General features: G+C 36.7%; 1 protein-coding gene across 1 annotated transcript; it reads left to right on the top strand.

Annotated features, from left to right (window-relative positions):
• The first annotated feature begins 3,699 nt into the window (after positions 1-3,699).
• On the top strand, positions 3,700-24,759 carry LOC110382602 (uncharacterized). Its single transcript, XM_064040943.1, has 15 exons — positions 3,700-3,950; positions 11,625-11,860; positions 12,606-12,788; positions 14,762-14,975; positions 15,964-16,175; positions 16,526-16,705; positions 17,598-17,748; positions 18,248-18,411; positions 19,506-19,728; positions 20,927-21,198; positions 21,878-22,091; positions 22,402-22,613; positions 23,032-23,217; positions 23,525-23,828; positions 24,181-24,759. The coding sequence occupies exons 1-15, from the start codon at positions 3,920-3,922 to the stop codon at positions 24,474-24,476; spliced, it is 3,078 nt and encodes a 1,025-aa protein (XP_063897013.1). The 5' UTR covers positions 3,700-3,919; the 3' UTR covers positions 24,477-24,759.
• The last annotated feature ends 596 nt before the right edge of the window (positions 24,760-25,355 follow it).

Raw genomic sequence — 25,355 nt, 5'->3', positions numbered from 1 at the left:
TTGAACTCGGTCAGTCTCATTAAACTCCTGTTTTCTTGATTAGTGTCTCAGAGCGTTGTCTCATTAACGGATTCTGTGGAGCAACACATACGATTAGTTTATTTATTTTCTTATCATTTATTTATTTTCTAACATATGATTTACATTTTTAAATATTAAATATAAAAATAAAAAACATTTAAAAATATAAAAAATAGGTTGCCACCGATATCGGGCACAGGGTCCAAGGTACCGGTGGTTAGGGTCCCAGAGACAGAAACCTCCTCACAATACGTGCCGTATCAAGGAGTACTGCCTTCTGAATCAGTCCCTTGATCCAGCCGCCCAACGAGAGCCTCCTGAGGTGTTCGTCGAGGCTCTTGGCTATTAAACCATTGGCCGTAACGACAATCGGCACAACAACAGCCGTGTCGACACTCCACATGGCGACAACCTCGTGCGCTAAGTCGAGATACTTTATTTGTTTCTCTTTCTCAGCTTTCACAAGGTTCTCGTCATGCGGAACGGCGACATCGACTATCATCGCGCGGCGCGCTAATCGATCTATCACCACAATATCAGGCTTATTGGCTACAATAGTCCTGTCAGTAATGATAGATCGATCCCAGTACAACGTGATATGGTCCTTTTCGAGAACTGGGTCGGGCGCATACCTGTAGTACGGTACCTCAAGGTCTACAAGGTTGTATTGCAGAGCAAGCTGCTGGTGGATAATCTTGGCCACTTGGTTATGTCTGTGCAAATATTCACCATTAGCCAAACGAGAACAACCAGATATAATATGTCTGATAGACTCACCCGGATGGTGACATGCCCGACATATGTCAACCGTCCCGTCTTTCACGATATATCTCCGGTAGTTATTCGTAAGGATAACTTCGTCCATAATTGCACATACAAACCCTTCGGTTTCTCCAAACAAGTCACCGAAGCGTAGCCAAGATACGGACGCATTGAAGTCTACATCGGGGCCATGAAGAGCCCTGAAGAAGCGTCCGTGTAGCTGTTTGCTCTGCCATACTTCCTTGCGATCATGGGTAGTTAGTACCACAGGTCTGCGCCAGTTCTCATTTGCCAACGATAGCGGGGTGAGTCCTTTGTCCACTGCTACCATATCACGATGCATACCCGACGATCGTGGGTGATGCATTCGTTCTGCGGTCAGCTGTGTGCGGACTCTCCTATCCAAGGCATCCAATTCAGTTTGAGTCCATTTGAGTATGCCGAAGGAGTACATCAGGACTGGCATGACCCAACCATTATAGGCGCGAACCTTGTTGCCGCCTGATAAGGAACTTATTTATTTTATTTTTATGACTAGAAAAACTGGGGAAAACCAATGACTGTAAGTTAGGAGCTTGAATTTTGAAGAAATTGCCGTTGAATCGTAAGTGTGTCATGGGCCTGATTCAATTGCAAGGGAAATAGGATATGATTGCTTAAAGATAAGATGCTTTATGAGTGTTTCCGATGAGTCTCGTGTTTTCGTCATAAAAACGTGCACATCATTAAATTATTTGTTCCGTTGGTCTTGAACAGTTTAACTTGTTTATTTTCCCTGTATTGTGTAGTATATAATCGGTAGGTACGCGGGAATTTTATTATTGGCGAATATTTATAGATTCGCGGAACAGCATAGCAGGAATACCTACCATTTTTAGGAAAGAAGGTCGATGTTTTTTATGTTTAAAAAAATCGTAAACAGAAGAATCGGGCCATAAACAAACTTTCCAATCATCTGTGATTACGAGTTTATTTTTAAACGTCTTCAAATTAGTCAGTTTGAGAAGGATTTTGAAAATTTTCGATGAAAGTTACCTAGAAGACTTACTTTTAGAAGACCTGCGAAACCGCACGGTGTAGGTAATTACAATTTATTTAGGTTTGTTTACCGCAAGACCGTTAATCGGTTAAGATTAATCCAAGATTTTAAAATGCAGAGCTTAAGGCCCAAGTTCACTGACAATGTAAAGGTACGTACGTTTTTCTTAAAGTAACTAGGTAGGTATGTATAGGTTGCTTTAAAAATTGAAAGTGAAAAGTAAACAGTTGTTTTAATACAACTTATGTTTAGTTTAATAGTGAACTTCGGCTGTTTAGACACTTTTTAATTGCGTTCCGATCCGCTTACAGGTTTGCCTTCCGCGGCTCAAGAGCTCAAGAAGAAAGAAGAAGCTTTTAGAATCAGAAATCTGGACAATAAGTGGTCTGTTAACCAAATTGAGTCATCATTAAACATTTTCAAAATCTGCAGTGTAGGATTATAAACTTCTGTACGAGGATACAGTTATTCGCAAATCATTTTAAAAACCAGTTGAAAGAGTAGGTGGTCTCCTTTCGAAAATGTATACCTACCTACCTGTAGGCATGACAAGACTACAGGCACTAAAATTTTGCTTTTTCTGCAACGGTGTTTTCCGATATGAACTCTCAAGCAACGGTATCTAAGTGCCTTTAATTACCCGACCCTTGTGGGTCTTCTGTCAATTATGCCGTAGTGCCATCATTCGTATCTTTATTTGTATAGGTATAAAGAGATGGTTCCTTACTTAATAAATGTTTGCTTTTTAAAAATATTAAGAAAGATTAGATCCTCCTAGAACTTACTCAAGTTTTTCAGATGTTCTGCAGATCAATCTACCTATTCAGATTTCTATATACCTAATCATCAAGGATCACGTTCTAGTGATTGCAAATACTTAATCCTTTTCTCGGAACTAGGTTCTCAATTGGATTCTAGCTGATTGCGATCTTAAGAGGTACCTATGTACCACACATGTGTTAACATGTGAACTTAGATTGTCTATCTCATTTATTACCCATACTTAACTTCCTGTAACATCAAAGTTAAAATATCTGCCATTATCTACAAAACAAATGAAGTAGTTAAGTTAATCTTCTACATATTGTATGGCAATGTTCTTAGGTCACTACTGATAACGGTCAACCACGATTTAACTTCAGTTTATCCGAATCAAGTTAATTGATCGTATTCTCAGAGGAGCATAGCATAGCTTTGAATATTGATTGACGTGGTGTTGGTAGGTGGAATAAACACCTTTCAGGTTTCTTTTTTCTAAAGATAGGTGGCTAATCCTTCCAAGAATTGTGTTTAGGGGTTAAAGGTAGATTGTGCTTTGATGATGAGACAGAGAAACAAAGTTCTACTAATCGTGATAGACTGGTAGTTGGTTTTCTTTGTTTGCCTACTGAAGAAATAAATGCACAAACGTGATTTTCTGTAATTTTCTTTCATCATTGAATTTTGGTCCTGACATAAGGCTACATTTTATTCGGTGAATAACCTGGCTTATCGTTTGTCAAGAGAAAATACACAGATTTATTATGAGCTTGCTATATTATCATAACCTGATTTATTTGACTCCCCAAAACCGAAAATATGCGGACTTTCCCGATGCCGTTAATAGAACAAAAAGTGCGTCACTGGTAGATAATGCGGTATACATACAACCTTTTTTTAAAATAAACACAACATTTTTGAAGACCGTTTTGGTCCTGGTCTGGTGAAGCTTTTTAATCGAAGGGAAATGTCGCCAATCCAGTTTTCTTTTCTCAAGGAATTGATGTCAGATTATGTACAGAATGAAGGCGCGTTAATAACAAACAAACTGATTATATACAAGCAGTAAGACCTTATGTATTTGTACGTTGATAAACCGGTCGTAGTGTCAGAATATAATGAAACCTTCCTCGTCAAGCATCGTGGTCAGTGTTCAGTCGCGACTTGCTCTCTGCATGGAGTACTCGTCCACATAAACATGAAATAACAGTGAGTGCATAATACTTAGTTATAGTGATAATAGTCAAATGGTCTCAACGTAAAGTCCGTATTATATTCACCTTGAACTTAAGTTTTTTATACATTTTGTGGGTTTTCCTCGTATTAAGTGTGAACGCGATGACTTCAAGATATTTTGTGTTTTTTGCTGGTGAGTTTGTTTGATCATGTTTACTTATTTTGTTATCTCACGGAGACCGCAAAACTTCTACAATGCTAATAGTTAATAGCTAATACATAGTTCTTCTCGTAGATCGAAGTGTTTGACAAAGTTGTTTACCCTTTAAAATGGCAAAAGGTCATCGGTATTGATTGTATTGTACGTGTGTACGTACTGGATTTTTAAAACTACTTTTGTTTTGTTCAACTTGCAAGGCAGTGATGTCAATGAACAGTCAACGCAGATACGACATTCGTAACCAAAAGTGCCTACACCTTGCGAGTTTATTTTGATTTTATTATCAAGCGAGTGACCCTCGTGGGAGGATCATTGACTCTTGCAAATTGCCATTAAGAGGAGGAATACCAAAATCAATATGCAGCTGTCATGACTTCCATCTTACTGACTTGCTATTATCACTTGTGCTTCATCATTTGTTTAATCACTATATTACATAGGTACCCACATATTTCTTAAGATATCCTTAATTTGTTGATTCTCCAAACACTAAGCTTGATGCAACGAAGCCAGGGGTCAAACTCCGGAGTTCGGGTTTGGTATCTCAAATCGGGTTAACCAACGTTTGTCTCTGTATGGGTTTGCTTTATTTGGACCCTTGGACATAATCTCCGTCAAAGTTATTGACGCGAGTCCAAACGACCAAAACGACTGCAAGATATGCTTAAGAAGGTAGCTATTTATGCAACCATTTTGGAAGTTACTGTTGTCAGACCAAAAATATAATTACGCACAATCCTATAACAACCGAAGAGTTGTAAAAAATACCAAAATTCAAGTTTTGATTATTGCAAAGTGTTCTCAACTGGTTTGACTGGTTTCTATATAATTGTTTATTAAGAATTTTTGTAATGTATGTTCCAAAGCACTCGATCAAAATGTTTTTGGCCTCTCGGCTGACCACATTACGATGACGTCAAGGTGGAGAGAAAAAACTACTCGTGTGAGTGTAAGGTACTCGCTTACGTCATCACAATCAGTCAAGGGAAATGATCTATGTTTCTTTGTTGATCTTTATCAAAGTCCAAACTGTTCTCAAGAATTTTCGCAGTTAACGATGCATCTTCTTCTTCTTCTTCTTAGTCGTTTCCCTTACTGCTGAGGATCGTGACTCCTTCTGATCTTGTCCACTAGATGTCGCCATTTATTGCGTTCTGTTGCTTGATGCATTGCAACATTCATAGGCATCTCCAGCTCTTTGGTTATTTGGTCAGACCACCAAACCGTCTCCTTCCTTCTATGATGTATGCTGTGGCGAAAGTTGAGTTCATCTTCTGGTGGCAGTCAAACAAAAATTACGTGAACTATACTTATGAACACTTTGATCCTACATACAAGATTATGACTTAATACTTAAGTAACAACACGAATCTAATGATGAATCATCGTCCACCTAGCCCTTTCTCATGTACGTTGGGTCGGCTTCCAGTATGTATGAGCAGATGCAGCTGAGTGCCAGAGTTTTACATGGAGCCACAGGAGCGACTGCCTTTCCGACCTCAACATCCCAGTAACCTGAAAATCCTTAATTGAGACCAACCGGTCTCAATTTTCTGATCGATCAAGATTTTCTGCTATCTGAATAAAGACTGCCCAAGATGAAGAGAATTTAACGTGCCTTCACAACACGGAGGTACTCGTTATTTCATATGTAGATGATCATCACTATCTTCGGACGTACAGTATGATTAATCGACACATGTGGCTCATTGCTGCTACTAAGCCATGGACTCTTCGTTCTAGCTAAAGTCATGGGCTCCTCATTCTAGAACATCATTATACAGTCATCAATGACCGGTCTAAGCAGCTTTGTTCCTCTCAAGATTCTTATGTGCCATTAAGAGGATTTGTTTGGCAGGCAACTATTATTTTTGAAGATCTATGGTACATAACAATCAAAGTCTAATAAATGTCTAACATTATCCTTAAAGTATGACGTGATTAATCACATCTTAATTGCACTGTAATACCAAATCAATTAACTTAGACAATAGAAACCTGTTTGTGGTTTTGTGTATCTTAGAAACATGTAATTCTCAACCACATACAATATTACATAGAGAACTACTAATGACTAATAAGTCATTTTAGTGTCTAGATATTGAAGATATTTAACCGACTGCGCTGCGCAAAGGAGTATAATGCGTTTATCTAGGAAGTCCCTAAGATGATTGATAAAATTATTTCTACCGCTTTTGATGACGCCGCGTTTTTTTTTAACAATATGGTGGTCACGTATCGCCAACCCGTAAAAAATAGCTATAGCTTCAGAAATGAGATTAAAATACGATTGTATTTATAACAAACTTTAAATATAAAGTGAAAGATACATCAGGTTATCGGTAGGTCAAGTGGATAACGTATACAAGATATCACACACACACAAGTATGTTAGTAAACCATGCAGACCATCGTATTTTTCAGATTTATTACATTTCTGCATATTATTAATACTTCTCGATAGGGAAATAAAAAGAGATCAGGCTATTTTAACCGTCTTCGGCAAGCAACGTTACAGACCTGCGCCTGCGCAATTAAAGGCAATTGATCCCAGAATGGTAAAAATAAGGATAGCCGGTTAAAGATGGTAGCTATGCTTAAGAGCGTGTATACGCTCGGCGCGCGATGTCAACTTTAGGTAATTCAACGCAAAAAACCGCGCAGACTAGCGTCGCGGCTGTGTGCGTGCCTATCATACTTCACGTATAGTCACACAAACCATTTTGATCCTTTCGAGTGAAATTGGTAGAACAAAAAATATATTATTTAGTAAATAGTTAATAGCGGGAAAATAGTGTAAGTCTATGGATGTCTAAAATATAAAAGCATGAAAATAAGTCGTTAATACTTACACTCTTTTGCAAAAAAATCGGGCACCTATGAAAACCTTGGTTTTGAGGACTTTCTGTATATTACATACAATTTTCAACAGTACTAAATAGTCGACTGATGATTAATGACAATGTTAATGGTCTCTGCACACAGCGGGCGCGGCGCGGCGGGACGAGACGGCGACGCGACACTGAGCAGTTGTAATGTACTAGATATTACGGACGACATCACACAGAGCCGTCCCGCTCGGCGTGACGCGACGCGACGATCTAGTACATTGTATCGCGTCGCCGTCCCGTCCCGCCGCGCCGCGCCCGCTGTGTGCAGAGACCTTAAGAGTTTCTGTATTTTAACCGATTTCAAAAAAAGAAAGGAGAAGGTTTCAATTAGATTGTTTTGTGATTGTTCTCAATTTGATTGTTCTCGATTTCTCAAAGACGCCTGGACCGATTTGAAAAATTGATTGTTTATATGAATGGTCCAGTCCATCCAGACCGAAAAATTGTGGTCAAATAACAACAATTGCCGGAAAGCCAAATATTGGTGAAGAGCTTGGGTTTACCATTGCAAATAAAGTTTTAAGTTATCTATCCTATATGCTTCAAAAGTTATTCGAGATCAAAAGTCAAAATTTGGGTACATCCAAAATGAACAAAAAGTTTTATCGCTCGATTGGTAACAGACATCTGCAATAAGTGATTTCTAGCCTAAGGAGTCCGCCATATTGGATTTAGACTCGCGACACATTTTTTTCGAGTTATTCATAGCAAGCCCTTTCATTTGATACCCATATCGTAGGAATGCATTAAAAACATTTTTTTCTCCATCTTGGGTATACCGCCATATTGGATATAGAATCATACATTGTCATTAAAACTGAACATTCAAACAAAATTTCAACTCAATCGATAAAAAAAATATGCTTCAAAATTGAGCTTTAAATAAAATAGTAATGTATCAAGATTTGTTGGTCGCGCTTGAAATGTACTCTATTCTCGGTATCCACGGCAGAGGTTATTCACCCTACGCGATGTGACGGAGCGACACGTCCTCTCTCTGTGAAGCCTTGCGGCGGTCTGGTTTGAGTTGACTCGCGTGCAGCGTTTTATAGTAGTTTTAAATAATTTATAAAAAATAAAACGAGAGATTAAATTATAATATAAAGTTTATGTTTTAAAGAAAGAGTTATATTACTATAGTAAATAATTGTTATATTAAATTAAGTAAGATAGATAGGTAAAAAAAGCATTTGAAAATCACAATTTTTCACATTGTTAAAATATTTTTTTCTGAAAGATAGAGACCTAAATCAAAAAATGTTTTCAACTAACTATAGGCATGGGGATTTCGTCTATGAGTAAAAAAATAAATATGATTAGATTTGCCACTGTTTTCACATGAATTTAAGCTTCGAAATAGACGCTGAACGGGAATTTTATAAAACATCTGTTACGTTATAGGGGTTTTAAGTATATAAACTACACAAATTGAAATTTATGTTCAATTAACTATATGGACAGTGAAATTACCTTGCGTTATTAAAAAATAACATAGTTATAGGAAAAGTAGTTACTGAGAAACAGTGGTTTGAAAAGTACCATTTTAGGCCAAATGGCGCGCGGTTGACGTACACGCTCTTAAGTCAAAGTCAATTTTTTATTTCAAAGCTCTTTCGAGTTGCATTTAACTGCCTTTATTATTATTGTAGTAGAAACTCATGTTATTTTAGGCACCAAATCAAGTAAATAGAGGCATCATTAATATTTAGGAATATTTTAATAGGTAAATAACTTTGTCATATTTTTATCTCCTGGTTTTTCTATTACTTGCGTACTTTATTACTTGCGGTTAATTAATAGATTTTATCTGTTCTCAATGGACTTAAATATGAATAAAGTATTATATGTAGGTACCTATATTTATGAGCAATCATAAACATGACTCCATTTTCATTTCTAAATAAATGAGCCCTGTAGATTTTTTCTATTTGTAATTATAAAAAAATGCGAATTATTTCTAGTCTCAAAAATATTAGAGAAAATAGTTAACAAAAGACTCACGGAATATCTCGATAAAAATCACATCATCTCAGACCGGCAATTCGGCTTCCGTCAAGGCAGATCCACCGAAGACGCAGTGTCACTTCTGACAGATCGAGTTTCCTTCTATATCGAAAACGGACAATACTGCATTGGTGTATTCCTCGATCTGGCAAAAGCTTTCGACACGGTGTCAACGGGACTGCTACTAAAAAAACTCGAGCTCATTGGCATTAGGGGCAACACACTGGAATGGTTCCGCAGCTACCTCACACACCGTAAGCAATACGTCAAAATAGGTGGACATAAAAGTAAACTCCTTCCAATTAACTATGGAGTACCTCAAGGCAGCACGCTGGGCCCCACCTTGTTCACACTTTACATAAACGACATAGTAAGCCTGCCCCTTAACGGTGCCGAAATTGTCACATACGCCGACGATACAGCCATTGTCTTTCATGGAAGGTCCTGGGACTGTGTACGGGAACTGGCTGGACGCGGACTTTCTGAGATAGCACAATCCCTAGACCATAATCTACTGACACTAAATGTAACCAAAAGCAAGTTCATTACGTTCTGCAAGACAAATTCTACCTGTCCTCCACGCTCATTCACTCTAAAAATACACTCGTGCACACAACCGCAAAATAATGACTCCCAACAACACTGCGCCTGCGAAACAATCGCACGTACTGACACCATTAAGTACCTCGGAGTCATCATAGACCAACACCTAAACTATAAAGCACACATCTACTCACTGTCTGCTAGAGTCCGAAAACTAATTCAGGTCATGAAAAAACTTAGGGACTGCTCACCACTAGACGTACTGAAGACGGTATACTTCGCTCTCTGCCAATCCGTCATTCAGTACTGCATACGCATATGGGGGAGTGCTGGAAAAAGCACCTTCATAACTTTGGAAAGAGCACAAAGAGCTCTAATTAAGGTAGCCTTAAAACTACCGTTTAAATTTCCTACAGACACATTGTATGGCAAGTTCCGTGTACTAAGGGTTCGACAGCTATTTATACTCATGGCAACTCTTGCTACTCACGCCGTCATCAAAAAACGCGCCGACTACCAGGACTTACTTAGAAAACGGATCTTTAGAATACCTTTACCTAATGCCAACTCTGAATTAGCCAGACGTTGCACCCAATACTCAAATCCTAGCACGTACAACAAGGTCAACAGAATTTGTGACCTTAGAGACTGTACTCACAATATGTGTAAAAAGAAGATAACTGCAGCCCTACTAAAACTGACTTACATCGAAACCGAAGCTCTGCTGTAGTACCTACAAAGCCACCAACACCATCAACATACCTACAAAGTCACCCACACCATCAACACTATCACTCTCACACCGACACTACACACCACACACTCTCTCACCTCACACATACACTCATTCACACATACACACCAAACTAGCATAAAAGCCCGATTAATTCACCTAGTTTTAAGATCATTTTCTCTATATTATGTACCTCAATTTAAGTTCCAACATCCTTAGCTCATAATTTCTTTTACTATTTCATCTCCAAAGATTTGGTACCTATGTAACTTTATGATATAAGCAATATTAAAGCACTCAGAGCCACAAGATACAAGCTGTGCTTAGTTTGTGGCTCAACGGTATCTACCACAATGTAAAGTTGCGTTTTTGATAATAAACATTATTTTATTTTATTTTATTTTTTTTATTTCATTATCTATTGAATGCACGGAAAATCCAATAGCGCGTATAATGTGCGTATAATAAAGTTTGTGATGTAATAAAAATAAGTAAAGTCCTTATATCTAAAATAATAAGAGGAAAATAGGCTTGTATTTAGTACCTAATACCTACCTAACTGTGTAAGCAATAAATAATTTAAATAAATAACGGTGTTCAGCGTACACGACTGTTGACTAAATATTTCATATATGTATATAGGAACTCCTAAAAATATTTTTAAGAGGTAAATGTACCTTTTGATTACAAAATGGGATTACGGAACCCTAGAAAGTGTACCTTTTCAATACTTTAATGGGACATCAAGGCAGTCTAGTAAGTTATAATTATGTTGAATAGATGAATAATGTGGAGGGGATGGGTTTGGGGGCTGTCTTTTGTTTTTGTTGTTCGTATATTCTGATTTGTCAGCCTAATTTGAATAAACGTTAAGCCTGAGATGTTTAATATGTAAATTATAATAATACCTACATTAGAAAGAGAAATAATAAGTACCACGTGTACTTGCAACTGCACGGTTTATTTAGCATGCTGATCGTTTACCCGCTTCGGTAAATCATTGGTTTTCCCCATGGGAAAGACCACAAATCACAGCTGTTCTATTATTGCAAGCAGAAAATACGCTGAGTTTAGGCTATGTAGGTGTGCTATGTAGGTCAGTGACATTGTTATATTATGCTGTAATATCTTGTGAGGATGGCATATTTATAAATGGATTACGAGGTCTTAGGACGAGTGTTAAGTATAAAAAAAAATTTCAGATGCATCATGTGATAGTTTTAAAGCTTTCGAACCCCTGTCAATTTTCGAATTCAAAGGAGATTTAAACAAACTCTCATTGGGATTCGCTGATCTTGGGTCTTCAGCAGCCATAAATATTTCCTGCAAAAAACACTCGCTATTTTACACTAAATGTATATTTGATTTAAGTTTTATCCTAAAAATTGTACCAGAAGCGAATCTCGGAATATCTATACCTGACGGAATTTAGAACCTTAATATTGTATCCAGTCTTAAATTTACTTTTGTCCAAAGCGTGCTTCGCCCTAGTTGCATCATCGGACCTGGCAATAGACTCTCAAGTCTTGCAAGATGTGTTCGGCTACAGACCCGGTCAGGCCGCTCCCGTAGCAGCCGCCTCAAACATCCAGGCCTCCGCTGTGAAGCCTGCTGATGAGAATGGTACCCTGGTGGATCTGGACTACTGGGACTCGGATATCTTTAGCCCGGCGCCCGCGGATTATGATAAATTTGATTGGACATTGACGAAGGTAAGGCTTGAAGTTTTGCTTATGTTTTTTTCTGGGTGCCATTAACAAAGGACCCCTCTTAAAGCCACGACTAAGTTGAGTCACTTTTCATGATAAGTTACGAATTCAATATTAGTTACTTAATCTATACATCTGACTTGATATCGATGGTAGTTTTTATCGACCATTTTTAATAAGATGTAAACCTATATATAGTAAATATGCAGGTACGAATGCGGGTTATAGTAATTATATCTGATATTATCATAGAAAAACCCAATTGGATATCGTTAACCGCAGATGGAGTTAGAATGCTTATAATTAGGTATGTTATGGTTAATCCAGATGGGTAAATCCGATAAATAAAACACACTTTAAACGTAAAACGGTGCTTAACCGAATATTTGTACAATTTTCGTTGAAATCGTTGAGCAGTTTTGATTGTCCGAATTTGGCAACAATAGAGATTTGAAGCTTGTCAAAATGTATGAATAAAACTCCTGCGCATTCAAAAGACGTTACTGGCATTCACTGACTGACTTCGGAAAAGCAAAAATATTTTACAGAGGAGAGTCCATATCATATGAGTCCATATCTAGTATACAGGATAACTGATGAAAATTTAAACCTTCCACGGCGACATATATAGGATTAATACAGAACAACTCTTTAAAAGTCGTTTTCATCACAATCCAAGCTCTTAACCTTACCAATTTCAAATAATTACAAAAACTGTCTACTTACACATAGAACCATTTTCTTCCAGCGCGTCGCTTCATCATCAGACCAGAACTTCCTGCTATCTCCCCTCGGCTTGAAGTTGGCGCTGGCCATCCTAACTGAGGCTGCTACAGGAGTCACGCAGAACGAGCTCTCGTCTGTCCTGGGCTTCGATCTAGACAGAAACCTAGTCAGGAGGAAGTTCTCCACTATTATTGAGTCTTTGCAGGTCAGTTTTAAATAAAATCTTTACTTCAGTTAAGCATAAAAAAGCGAAACATACTTGTTTAAAAGATCTTACTTAATTTCACTGATTGAGGGTCCTACCCGTGTTTAGGTCTTGGTTGAAAAAACAGTGGCTGTGATACAGGTACAATGACGTACTGATATATAAATAAGAATAATAAATCAGAAGAACCGTTGAAACCGCTCGGCGATGCGAAATATATATGTATGTAGGCGTTTATGTATTCATTCCACGTTTGATGTAATGGTGTTCATAACACCAACTAGTTCATTGCTCTTGTACATATAAAATATTAGAAACCCATAATCATTGAAGCCTGTACCACACAATTCTCATAGTTAGGGAAGAATTAATGTATTCAAGTTTTTTTTTTACGACAGTATCGATATATAATTTTGATCAATTAATAAGTTGAACTTTAAAACTCTTTAAAAATATCAACGTTTTAACCTTTATAAATCCTAGGTGTCATCCTATTCATCATATTAGGTGTCATCATAGGTTTTTTTTTCAATGATCAACACGTGGGCAAGTAAATCGCAAATCCATTAAACTGGTCAGTTTTCCGTATCATCTCGATGCACTATTAACATCCTACAACCACAGTTTTTTACCTAGGATTCTTTGTGCTACAACGGCAACTAAACCATAACCAACCGTATACTTACTTACTTGCCGAAAATTGATCGGTTATTATCACAGTTAAATGGTCCAAATCACCGTTAAGTTGTAGTATTATTTTAAGCATTTTTCTGCATAGGATTAATGCATTTTGATTGGGATGAAAGAAGATTTAATGGTATTGTAGATAGAATTCTAAGACTCTCAGTCTAACATTGTCTTATCAGAATGTGGTTAAGGAAAAACAACAAACCGAGGTTATTAAAATAACATTAAATTCTTCAATGTTTGATATATCACTCTATTAATGTGCAGTAAACTTATAATTTTATTTGTACAAATGAGTAGGTATAAAAAATTTAATATTCTGCCATTAATTAGCATCTTTACAATGATAATTACGGGTATTATTCATAAATAATAATAATGTTTGGTTTACACGTTAAAATTCTTAAGAATTGAGAGGTATTGACGTAAATCAAAATTTCCAAAGTACCTTTTTGTTGTATTACCACAACATAAGCAAATAATTTTGTTGAATCAGAATACTCGAAAAATATTCAAGGAATTCAATTTCCTACGTACCTATTATGTGGTTTTTACGTGAGTAATATTTTTTTATTTAAATCTATAACTCAAAATTCATACGCACAAGAAATAGATTGACCTATGTGTATAAAATCCAATACAGTTAGTTAATTTTTTAAAAATATTAAATAGATATGACGGTGGCAGAGTATTTGCTGAACCGAAAACTTACGTCATACAAACGTAGAAATAAGTAGGAAATCGTAAGCACTAGTAACAACGTCTGTGTCCTTACAACTCCACTAGTATAAGGTAAATCTACTGCTATAAATAATTATATATAATTGCATTCACGTGCAGACCTCACTTTTGATTTTAGTTTCAAGTTATTCCACTTTATTTTTGGTTTTTGACGAATTTACAATGAACAATGTGTGAAGTAAACCTGTACTTACATTTTGAAGGTTGAAATCATTGTGTAAATCCCCGAAAAATAAATGTAGTTAACAAAAAACTATTCACAAAAAAAAAATGCTGAATTGATCGTTTCGCTAATTTGAATGAATCTTTCTTTACGACATTTTGGAAAATGCACAGTTCATAATCAAAATTAACGAAATTACAAATATAATATAATACAAATTAAACAGTTTCCAGAAAAGTGAAATGATTATGATAATGTTTAGGGACAAAAAGTAACTTTATGTTGAGCCACAAACTAAGCGCAGCTTGCATCTTGTTTGTCAGAATATTACAATGAAATTATCCAATAAAAACCACTAAAGAAAATCACCTCCTTTTTACAGAAAGAGTCTCCCCAATACATCCTGAACCTCGGCAGCAGGATCTACATCGCCAACAGTGCTCAACCCCGCCAGAGGTTCGCAGCCATAGCTCAGGAGTTCTACAAGACTGAGCTTAAGACTGTTAACTTCTTGGAGCCGGCTGTGGCTGCTAAGGACATCAACACCTGGGTCTCTAACATCACTCAAGGACGCATCCCTACTTTGGTTGACGAAGGTTTGTTTGAAATAGTTCTTGTTGATACCGAAAATATTTGCACCTAGCTACTGCACGCGGTTTGTTCCAAGTTTTAAGGGAGCTTCTTTCTACACATAGTTAAAGAAAATACTATATTTTATCCTGATATGAAGTATTACGTGAAAGAGTAGACGAACATCGGACGTTTCCATAAATATTCGCATAATAATATACAATATTAGAAGTAGGTACTTAGTATTTATATTGAGGCCAAGGTGCAAGAGTCATATGTGAAAAGTGGCTTTCCTTTAGATAATAGTATAAGTTCCCATAATTTAGTTTGTGTTGAAGAACTATTTAAATAGCATATCCTACTGTCAATAACTAGTCCTGGTGAACCTGGTTTCTATACAATGTGTATGACAAATACAGTAATTTTAGCATGCAGTGAATCAGTAGGTATGTCAACCGCAGTGACTTTCACACCTATTATCCTGTCCAGTACACATTGCAGTACTTTGTAATCTCGTTATTACTGTGACTCAATCATGTACAATAGTATTCCGGTGAATGCCCTTACATCCCAGTCTGACACTCTTTGTTAGTAAACAATACACAGGACGCAATTTTTCTGATACATATCGCTACTAACTGAATAGTAGAATACTTGAGTCATACTTAATTTGTGTAACACAACACACAAGTATTACGATAATGAGGTACCTACAGATGAACACACTATGTCAGATGCAGCACAAGCACAAGACTAAATAGTTTTTAATACATGGTTAGGGCGCGGAACTGCAAGTTGATTTGAAATCATCAAATGACCCTCTCTACGACCTGCGAACTCTCAGTCGCTCCCCTTCTCCTTCTCGAGCATGACTGCTTCGCAGAAGGAGGCAACGGCATCTCATTCGCTCTTTTGCCTCGAAGAGGACACGGCGCTGACATTCCCAAGTACCTGGACTTTGTGCTCGACCGTGTCGGTGACGACCTGGACATAATCTTAATCTTTTGTTCTTAGATGACGTAACCGGCATGGTGGTTCTGGTCCTGAACACCCTGTACTTCAAGGGCAGCTGGCGTCACCAATTCGCTCCAAACGCGACGAAAAATGGCCAGTTCTACGTGACAGACAAAGTTCAGAAGACCATTCCATTTATGAATGTCAACGACAAATTCTATTACACCGAGTCTGCGAAGTACGATGCTAAAGTCTTGAGGATGCCTTACATGGTAAGTTCTATATTTGAATATTCACTTCTGTGGACAAAAATATAAATCTTTCCTGGATTAAAAGGAGAAAATTTTGCGGAACTCGGCATTACTGCTGCATCCTATTTAATTTGATAATCATGATTTCACACTCAAGGATATGATGATTTTCGTCAGATATCGGTGTAAAAACTAACATGAAGTAGTAGATAAAACTGTGCTAATTTTGGGCTGCTACGTCAAATAAAAGTTCATAATAAAACAAAGGGTCCTATAATGGATCCTAGTTCCAACTTTGTATGTACCCTCGATCTTAGATGGTCTGTCGTTCCAGCAAGCTCCAATTAACACCTTCACTTCTCAATTTTCAGGGCAACAAATACGCGATGTACATAATAGTGCCGAACTCCCTGATGGGTCTACCTCGCGTGCTGACGGACCTGAGTGACTTGCGCCAGGAACTGAACAATCTTCGGGAGTACCTCGTCGACGTTACGCTGCCGAAGTTTAAGTTCGACTATACTTCACAGCTTGATGGTGTCTTAAGAGAGGTAAGAATTTGGGAAGAGAAAGAGACTGATCCGCTAAACAAACAGGGAGATTACATAGTGGACTAGGTATACATGGAAGCTTTTTTAAAAGTGAATAGGAACAGTAAATAAGGGAGTTTATAAGAGATAGTACATAAATAAGTATTTTAGGGGTTTTCTGAGATCCAACAATTTGCTACCCAATGTCCATAACCTCAGAATACATTATGAAACTTGTAAACTTGTAATATAGGCAGCTTCTGCTTGCTAAAACAGCAGGCATACAGAATTACAGACGTAAAGGATACATTTATGGTTTAATTTACCATTCGAATAGTATGAGGAAATCCAACGTCATTAATCATACACCTATACACCTAATAATACAATTTTAATTTAGGTTTTATCGAAGTTCAAATGTGTCACATGTTTTCAAAACAAGTTATGAATTCTTGGAATATTATTGCGATAAGGTTAACTAACGTTGCAGCTTTACTCATTAATTTTATTGTAAACCGCATATAATTCCGTGTTAGTATTGAAAATTAACTATTAAATAACCTACTGGTGACGTCGCATATATATTTTCTCTCTATGGGTTTCACACTTACCGTGGAATAATGCGAAACGGATGAAACTTCCATGAAATCCATTCAAATCCGACCACCTAGAGACCCATTTTGTGAACCTTCTTCCGTAAAATACCTACATTATAGAATTTATACTCAAGCCTGTAACTAACTGGATAATAAAGTCTGATGCGTTAATAGATAGGTACCAAAGAAAAGAAAACTCCTTTGATTATAATAATTGCCAGATTCATAAATACATACACGAATTGTTGTGCCTTCCTTTATCTTCTAAATCCAATAATGCTCAAGATTATAATAAAGCATTTATTTTATTCCTCTAGTTGGGTGTAAGAGCAGCATTTGAAGACACAGCGTCGTTCCCCGGCATCGCTCGTGGTCAGCTGCTCGACCAGAGACTGAAGGTTTCCAAGGTGCTGCAGAGATCTGGCATCGAGGTCAACGAACTCGGCAGTGTTGCTTATTCTGCTACTGGTATGTACATAGATACAAAGTAATATTGAGTGTACCTGTGTCGAATGCTTGTGGATTATAATATGTCCTGCGCAGTTGGCTAATATCCTGATAAAAGAACAACCGCATCAACATTTACAATATACGTTTTCTAAATGTAGTTCTTACTTTAGCAAACCTCTTTGAATAGCTAGACTTCCGAATTTAAGTAGTAACTTACGAAAATATTAATGACTTTTGGAGACTAGTTACAACATATGTTCTTATTTTTTCATCAGTCTAATATATCTACCTAACTGTCAGCTTTCACAACTTAAAGAACATCATATAATAGTTTAATTAGTACATTTTGTAACTTTTGCATCTTGTTTCCTCTTTATGGATGACATTTTCTTGTTAAATAATAGACCTAGAACCTGATAGAAAAGTACCAAAACTTGTTAGGTACATATTATAAGAACCTTTGTAGAAGTGCAAGTATTGAAGTAAAATCACTGATTGTTTATTTATGTTCTTCCAGAAATATCCCTGGTGAACAAATTCGGTGAAGACACAGAGGCTTACGCAGAGGTGGTAGCCAACAAGCCTTTCTTATTCTTCATACAAGATGAAGCCACGAGACAGTTGCTGTTCACAGGCCGAGTGGCCGACCCTTCCCTCGCTGATGGTGCCTTCAAACTAAACTAGACTCTGTATCCATAGAAATAGGTTATAAATTAGATTAAATGAGCTGTATGACATGATTTTTTACAAAAATTGTCTTTTGTGTGGTTAAGACATTTTTTTTTTCTTTTGCTGCGTATTTAGTATGTGAGTGAAAGAAAGTTCAATTTTATATTCTAAATGCAGTTGTTATTTTTTCAATTATTTTTTCATGAAAGCCTGATTTTTCAAATACTATATTTCTCATTGAATTATTAATTTCTTAAATTAATTACAGTACCTACATTGAATGTCAATAATTGATTGAATAAGCTTAACATAGACATTATAGGTAATGCAAAACGCTTACTGTAATTTTGTATATGACAAGTTTGTAAAATAGTGCCATTTGTGTGTTGGACCTAAATGAAAATGTACACAAATAAAATGAGGAATGTGATAAACCTTAGTTTTATTTCAACATACTCGAGTTTTTTCGTACCCTTTTCTTTGTATTTTTTAAGAACTCAAAACAAAAAATACCTAAAATGTAGCTCAAACATAGACATAACTTTACACTGTACATAACTTTTTGATGGTCGACAAAGAGAACATAAGAGATCATATAACAGAGGACATAAGAGAGTACGTAAAAGAGTACATAGGAGAGTACATAAGAGAATACATATGAGAGTACATAAGAGAGTACACGACAGAGTAAATAAGAGAGTACATAAGAGAGTACATAAGAGAGTACATAAGAGAATACATAAGATATTACATAAGAGAGTATTTCGGGGGAAACCTGGCGAACTATGGTGTCTTTGATGTTCAATTGACGTGGGCTGCAGGTGGAAAAAAAATGATTCCGAAGCCTGCCGGGGCTGCGGGATTGTTCGAAAGAGTCACCGCGGCCCTAATACAATAAGTACCTACTTAAGCGGTGGTGGGTATCTCCTACACCCACGTCTGAAGGGTGAAGAATCTGAAGTAATTAAATATCTTAATGACTAATTAATTACAAAGGTCTCCATACTTTTTCAAATTATTTTATCTTCTTCAAGAAAAAAACTATCTTGATGGCATTGCGGTTAAAAATAACAAATGAAAACTGAAACCTGATTTAAAAAAAAATAAAACCGTATATAAATAAAACCTCCATTGCAGAACTTGTTTGGTATTCAAAACGAAAAGGTTGTATGTGTCAGCTCGTGACGTCACATTTCTTGTTTCTTGACTCAGTCTGTTTATGTACTGACTTGTTTGTGGTCGTCGGCACTAGCGTCTACCGCCGTGTTATACGATTATGTGAAAATAGTTTAAAGAAAACCTCCAAAATGCGTGGAATAATAGCTACTGGTAAGAAAATAATATCTTAATTAACGTATTGTTTTATCGGAATAATTCGCGTTTGTTTGAGTTCAAAAACGAAATTGAATTAGGAAAGTTTTGTTTTTCAAATGTTTTGTGTAGCTAAGTAACGTTGGTTAACATTGTTACATGATCTTTGACACTTTGATCATATTGTTCCAATTTTTCAAGCTGCGTATTGTGCTCAAATATAATAAATACGTGCATTAAAATTCATACAAATGTGAATTTAACAACTTCAAAACGACCTCCATCGTTTTCCTACAAAACCGGTAGTAATTTGTAAATTAATTTAGTCTGTCGTGCAGATGAAGTAGATTTAAAAATAGTTTGCTGCGGAAAATAATTAAAGTGAATATTCCTACAGTGTAAAATAATTACTATACGAATAACGTTGCCCAGTTAAGACGCATGCGGTTATGAATTGGTCATCTTCAGACACCTTCAAATGGGTTTTTCCAAAAACAAACTTTCATACTAACCTTTTTCTGACCCAAAAAACAAACACACAAACCCTAATCTAAAGTGCTTATTTATGCAAAAGAGTTTTTATGTTATTTAAGTCGTTGTTAATTTGTGAAACAAGCTTGTTATATGCGCGTGATTCATGTAAAGTATGTAGATTATAAGGAATGTAGCGAAAACCTAGATAAAGACCAGTGCTAGCGCTCAGTTGAAAGTCGGGGCGTTCTACGACTCAGTATTACTCAGATTATCGCAGTAAGATATATGCTTGTTAGTAAGTAAGTACCAACTTATATGGCGTCCCCGACCTTACTAGAACAAGCAGGTAAACTATTTCTTTGATAGACGAGATTACTCAACTAAAGTCCTACCTAATGATATAAATATTGAATAAAGACAGCATTTGAAAATTGATCTAAAATGCTGTAATACTGATACTGCGGAAGTTTGATTTGAACCTCGCCGATAAGGAGTATATTTACGAGCCCGTAGTATTGAACGTCCAGTTAGAAGTTACAATAGGTCAGTTCCGGTTAAAAACACTGAAAATACCGTATTGTTCCTGAAGATTGTTTATTAGAGTTTTCAATAGGATTGTACTTAAATAATAGGGTAAACCCATTGATTGTCCCGGAACACAACAACTTGTGAGTAACGTTACTGACGTATTGAACCTACGTCACGACGTTCTTAATACAAATTTTGATTTTCCTCATTTCAGTTTTAATCTTCGCTTCATTCCAAAGTCTGGACTGCTTGTCCCACGTGTCAAATTCTCGTCTCAATTTTTTTGATATCGACCTCTTTCGAGCTGTGACCGAAGGGAAGAGCGGGAACATCATGATCTCTCCAGCCAGCATCAAGTCTACTTTAGCAATGATATTAGAAGGTGCAAGAGGTCCGACTGCTAGTGAAATACAAACTGCTTTGAGACTGGCTCCCGATAAACATGATTACAGGGAACAGTTGAGCGTTTTTATGAAGGATTTTGAGGTAAAAACTTTTGCTACCAGGTATTTACGACACGAGAAATATCTACTAGGTACTCAAAACCAGTCGGCAAAAATGTTGTACAAGATTATTCTTTGATGAAAGTATTTTGAAGACTTATTCTTGAAATGTAAAATGATAGATTATTAAATTATATTGGCATATAAAAATAAGCTTCCATTTTACAAATTGCATGATGCATATAAAATAACATCAGCGCATTTAATGGAAAATCCCAAGGTCCAGGTACTATATAATTGAAAGCTGGGCTTATTATGACAGGCGACGCGATTGGACGAGCCTATAGTAACTTGTTGCTAGGTTTTCCCAGCCTGCATTCCGGTGCAAGTATACTGACGTAAGGGCCTGATTCAACGGATGTTGGGTCCATTTTGAAAGATTCTGAGACACGTCTAACTTTTGCTTTAAAGATACATGATGCTACGTCCTCGTAATTGATAAATTGAATTGTTTTACATCACACAATAATTATGAAAAAACACAAATTCTAAAAATAGGTTTAAATGTAGGTTGTTTTTTTTTTTTTAATTTGATTACTGTTTTCATCTTCGTAATGACCTTTACGTAGAATTGCAAAAAATTGTTGGTAGCACTAAAAATAATTAAATTTTCCAACATTCCACGTATTTCATTAATTCAATAGACTTACCTAATGTTCCAGGTAAAAACATCAAGTGTGACTGTCCAAAATGCAAACGCCATATTTATATCAAAGAAGCTTCAACTGAAGAAAGAGTATGAGATGGCGGTAAAACGCTCATACTTTGCAGAGGTGAACAAACTGGACTTCGAGAACCCTGAGACTGCGAAGAACTTCATCAACGGCTGGGTGAATAAGAAGACTAGGGGGTATATACCCGATATTATTGATCAAGGTAGGTTGTAAAACTTGGCTATAATGTCGAGAATTAGAATTAGAGAATTTTGTAAACGGCATAGCATTTTGGAATCCGGGGAATATTTTTTTCGGTGTAGGCCGATGTTGACTGCGAATAAGTTAGGTATATCATTTTAAGCTGTAGGTGCTAATTATGTAGATAATCCAAGCTGTTTTTACGAGTCCATCCAATTTGATAATTTTGGGCACCTTTGGATTACCAAGTTAGTATGTAGAAGAATCCTCATGTAGACAATAGATCTGTAAAAATATATCGTTTTCCTCATAACCTTCTTTTCTCGTTTCAGCTCAAATCAGCCCAGTTACAGAGCTCTTAGTGACAAACGCACTATACTTCAAAGGCACCTGGCTACACGAGTTTGAGCCTAGCCGGACTCCCACCGAGTGCTTCTACAAAAACGGTGTCTGTAAGCAAGTCGCCATGATGGATCTAGATACTGAACTCAATTACGCCTTCGTCGACACTCTGAGGGCACACGCTTTGGAATTGCCGTACCAAGTAATTATTTCTACTAATGATTATAATGTTGTTAACTGTGAATAATCTTACTGGGAACATAGTATTTCCCAACCAGATCATCTTAAGATATACATAAATGAAATGGCGTGCTAGACTACTATGCTTCGTATATACTGGTGATAACATTCTGATATATTGTGTAGTCACAATTTGCGTAAAGGACACAGCTACGACAGGAATTGTTTTAGAAAAGAAAATGCTGCGGAAAATAAAACTTAAAATTGAAGGGTTTTTATGTGACGCTTTCGCGAGAGTGAGAAGTTAGGTGCTTAAGTGTGGTTATAATTCTGTAAAGGTCTTGTGTTGGAATCTCAGGGCAAGAATATGTCTGTTTGAATAGCTCTAGTTTAAAACGGATGTAATCCCTATCCCCTCATAACAACCCGCATTTCTCCAGGGCAACCGTTTCTCCATGTTCATCCTGGTGCCACAAGATCGGGACGCCGGCCAGGCTCTTATCCGCGACCTGCCGTACATCGGGCTGGCCGGCATCATGGCGCTGATGGAGAAGACTGATGTGCTTCTCACCATGCCCAAGTTTACCGTGGAGTATGATGAGGATATGGTCGCAGCTTTGCAAAATGTGAGTGTTGCAGTTGGTTTTCATCTGATTCCTGGAATTGCAAAGGGCTAAGTCACATGGTTACCGTGGTCACCAGTCAAATGAATTACTTCTGCAAAAATAATCAGTAACCCTCGCACTAGGCTATGGTCTGTCTGGAGGATCTGAATCCTGACTTTGAAAACTCATGCTAGCTCGCAAATCAATCCTCTTAAATCATAAACCCAAATGATGGAGTCTTTGATTATGAGAAAAAAAAATGAGGATATTTGAACGAATTTGGATTAAGGTAGTAGATCAAATAACCAATTAACTCTTCAAATTCCAGATGCGCATCACAACTCTATTCACTCCTTCAGCAAACCTGTCGGGCATTTTCGAAGGGACCCCAGCTTACCTGAACAGTATCTTCCACAAAGTCTTCATGTCTGTCGATGAGACAGGAACCATAGCTGCAGCGTCCACAGCTGGCATGGTGGTGCCGCTGATCTTCAGTCAAGTCCAGCTGAGGGTAGACCGACCCTTCGTCTTCTTTATTTATGATAACGACAACGGAGTGGTCCTCTTTGAAGGAATGATTGAAGACCCCACTGAAGTTGTTGATATGGCTGAAAATATGTTCAATAGACATGGTAATTATATCTATGAATTTTAAGTATGAAAAAATCTATGTTGTTCTATTCATGTTTGTTTAAACCTCCTTCGTTAATTAATGGTTTTTGCATACTATTTTCTAACGGTGAATTCCTATATAATCTATCCATTTTAAATAGAGAATTTTTACATTACCTCCATATAAATGATGTACCTATGTATGAAACAAGGGTTAGATAGCTTTCAAAAAACCGCAGTTAGTCTATTTCAAAAAAGTTGTTTGTTTACGAATTGTTTCGTTGGTATTGTCTCAATAAAAATGAAAAAAAAAAATAGCTTAGTTATCTACGATGATTTACTTCTTTGCTAAACCTCGTATATTTGTTGCAGGTTCCACTGTAGTTCCAGAAGCGCCACCCCAAGCTGTCCGAACTCAGTCTTCACAGAAATTTAACGATACCACCTTAATAATGACTCCATCGATACCCATTCCTCCGATCTATCCTAGCCTCCGCCAGCATTTTGATCGTCAGCCGTCGTCAAACAAACCAAGTAGCGAAATGAGCACAGATTACCCTTACACTCAAGAAACGAACGAAGACCCAACCCCAGACACACAAACAAACACTCCAACTACGAAGACTGAAAGGTACTGGTATCAAAGATTTACTGAGTTTTTAGGTTAAAAAATAATGATAGTCATTTTACGACAGATTTCAATAACTTATCTATCTTTTGCTTGCTTGCTGCAGATAAGAATTTGACATAAGCATATCCAAAGACAGATAGGTAATTGAAATATAGATTAGTGTAGGATCAAATCGTTTAAATAATTTAATTTCAGAATGCAAGGTAAAATAGATTAAGAGAATTTCTGAAATAATTGTTATCATTGACCAGATTGCTCATGAAATGGTATAGAACAAATATTGTTATTTCGTAATGTGAATTATATGTATGACATTGTGACTTGTGTTTGATTTATCCGGTGTTGCAACCCACCATATTATGTTATTATTACAGATGTTATGAATAGTTATGAAAACTATGGCTACCTTATTGTTAATATGGACATACAACATACAACTCGTATTGTTAATAATGGACTTTTTTATGACGAGAAATAAATCTGACAGAAATTTACTTCAGAACACCACAGGAACTACTTTCCACACATGGAAGGTAGCCTACGTTATCCCTCCAGCTGGTTTAGCGTGAACGAATCTGTCAAATTGTTTCAATAGATTTTGAATTCTATCATAATAGTAAAAGGTTAATATTTGACAGATTCAGGTAGGTTGACCTGTACAGTACATTCCTAAGAAACTACAAATAACCGTATCCAGGGAAATCATGAACTAACTTCGTGGCAACTTCGTGGTACATTTAGGTAGGTTCCCTTATATCCCGTACATTGAAATATAAGTGTAGCTTTGTTAGTTATTACTTAGTAGAAAACAGTTCAAGCCGGCACACCTTAGAAAATCAACCGGACTAAGTTTAATTGGATTTCCGCCTTAATGAATAAAAAATAACTAGATTCTTAAAGAATGGTGTGTCTACAA

This window comes from Helicoverpa armigera, chromosome 23 (genome assembly GCF_030705265.1).
Source record: "Helicoverpa armigera isolate CAAS_96S chromosome 23, ASM3070526v1, whole genome shotgun sequence".
NCBI classification, from domain to species: Eukaryota; Metazoa; Arthropoda; class Insecta; order Lepidoptera; family Noctuidae; genus Helicoverpa; species Helicoverpa armigera.
This window is presented reverse-complemented; position numbering and strand designations above follow the sequence as displayed.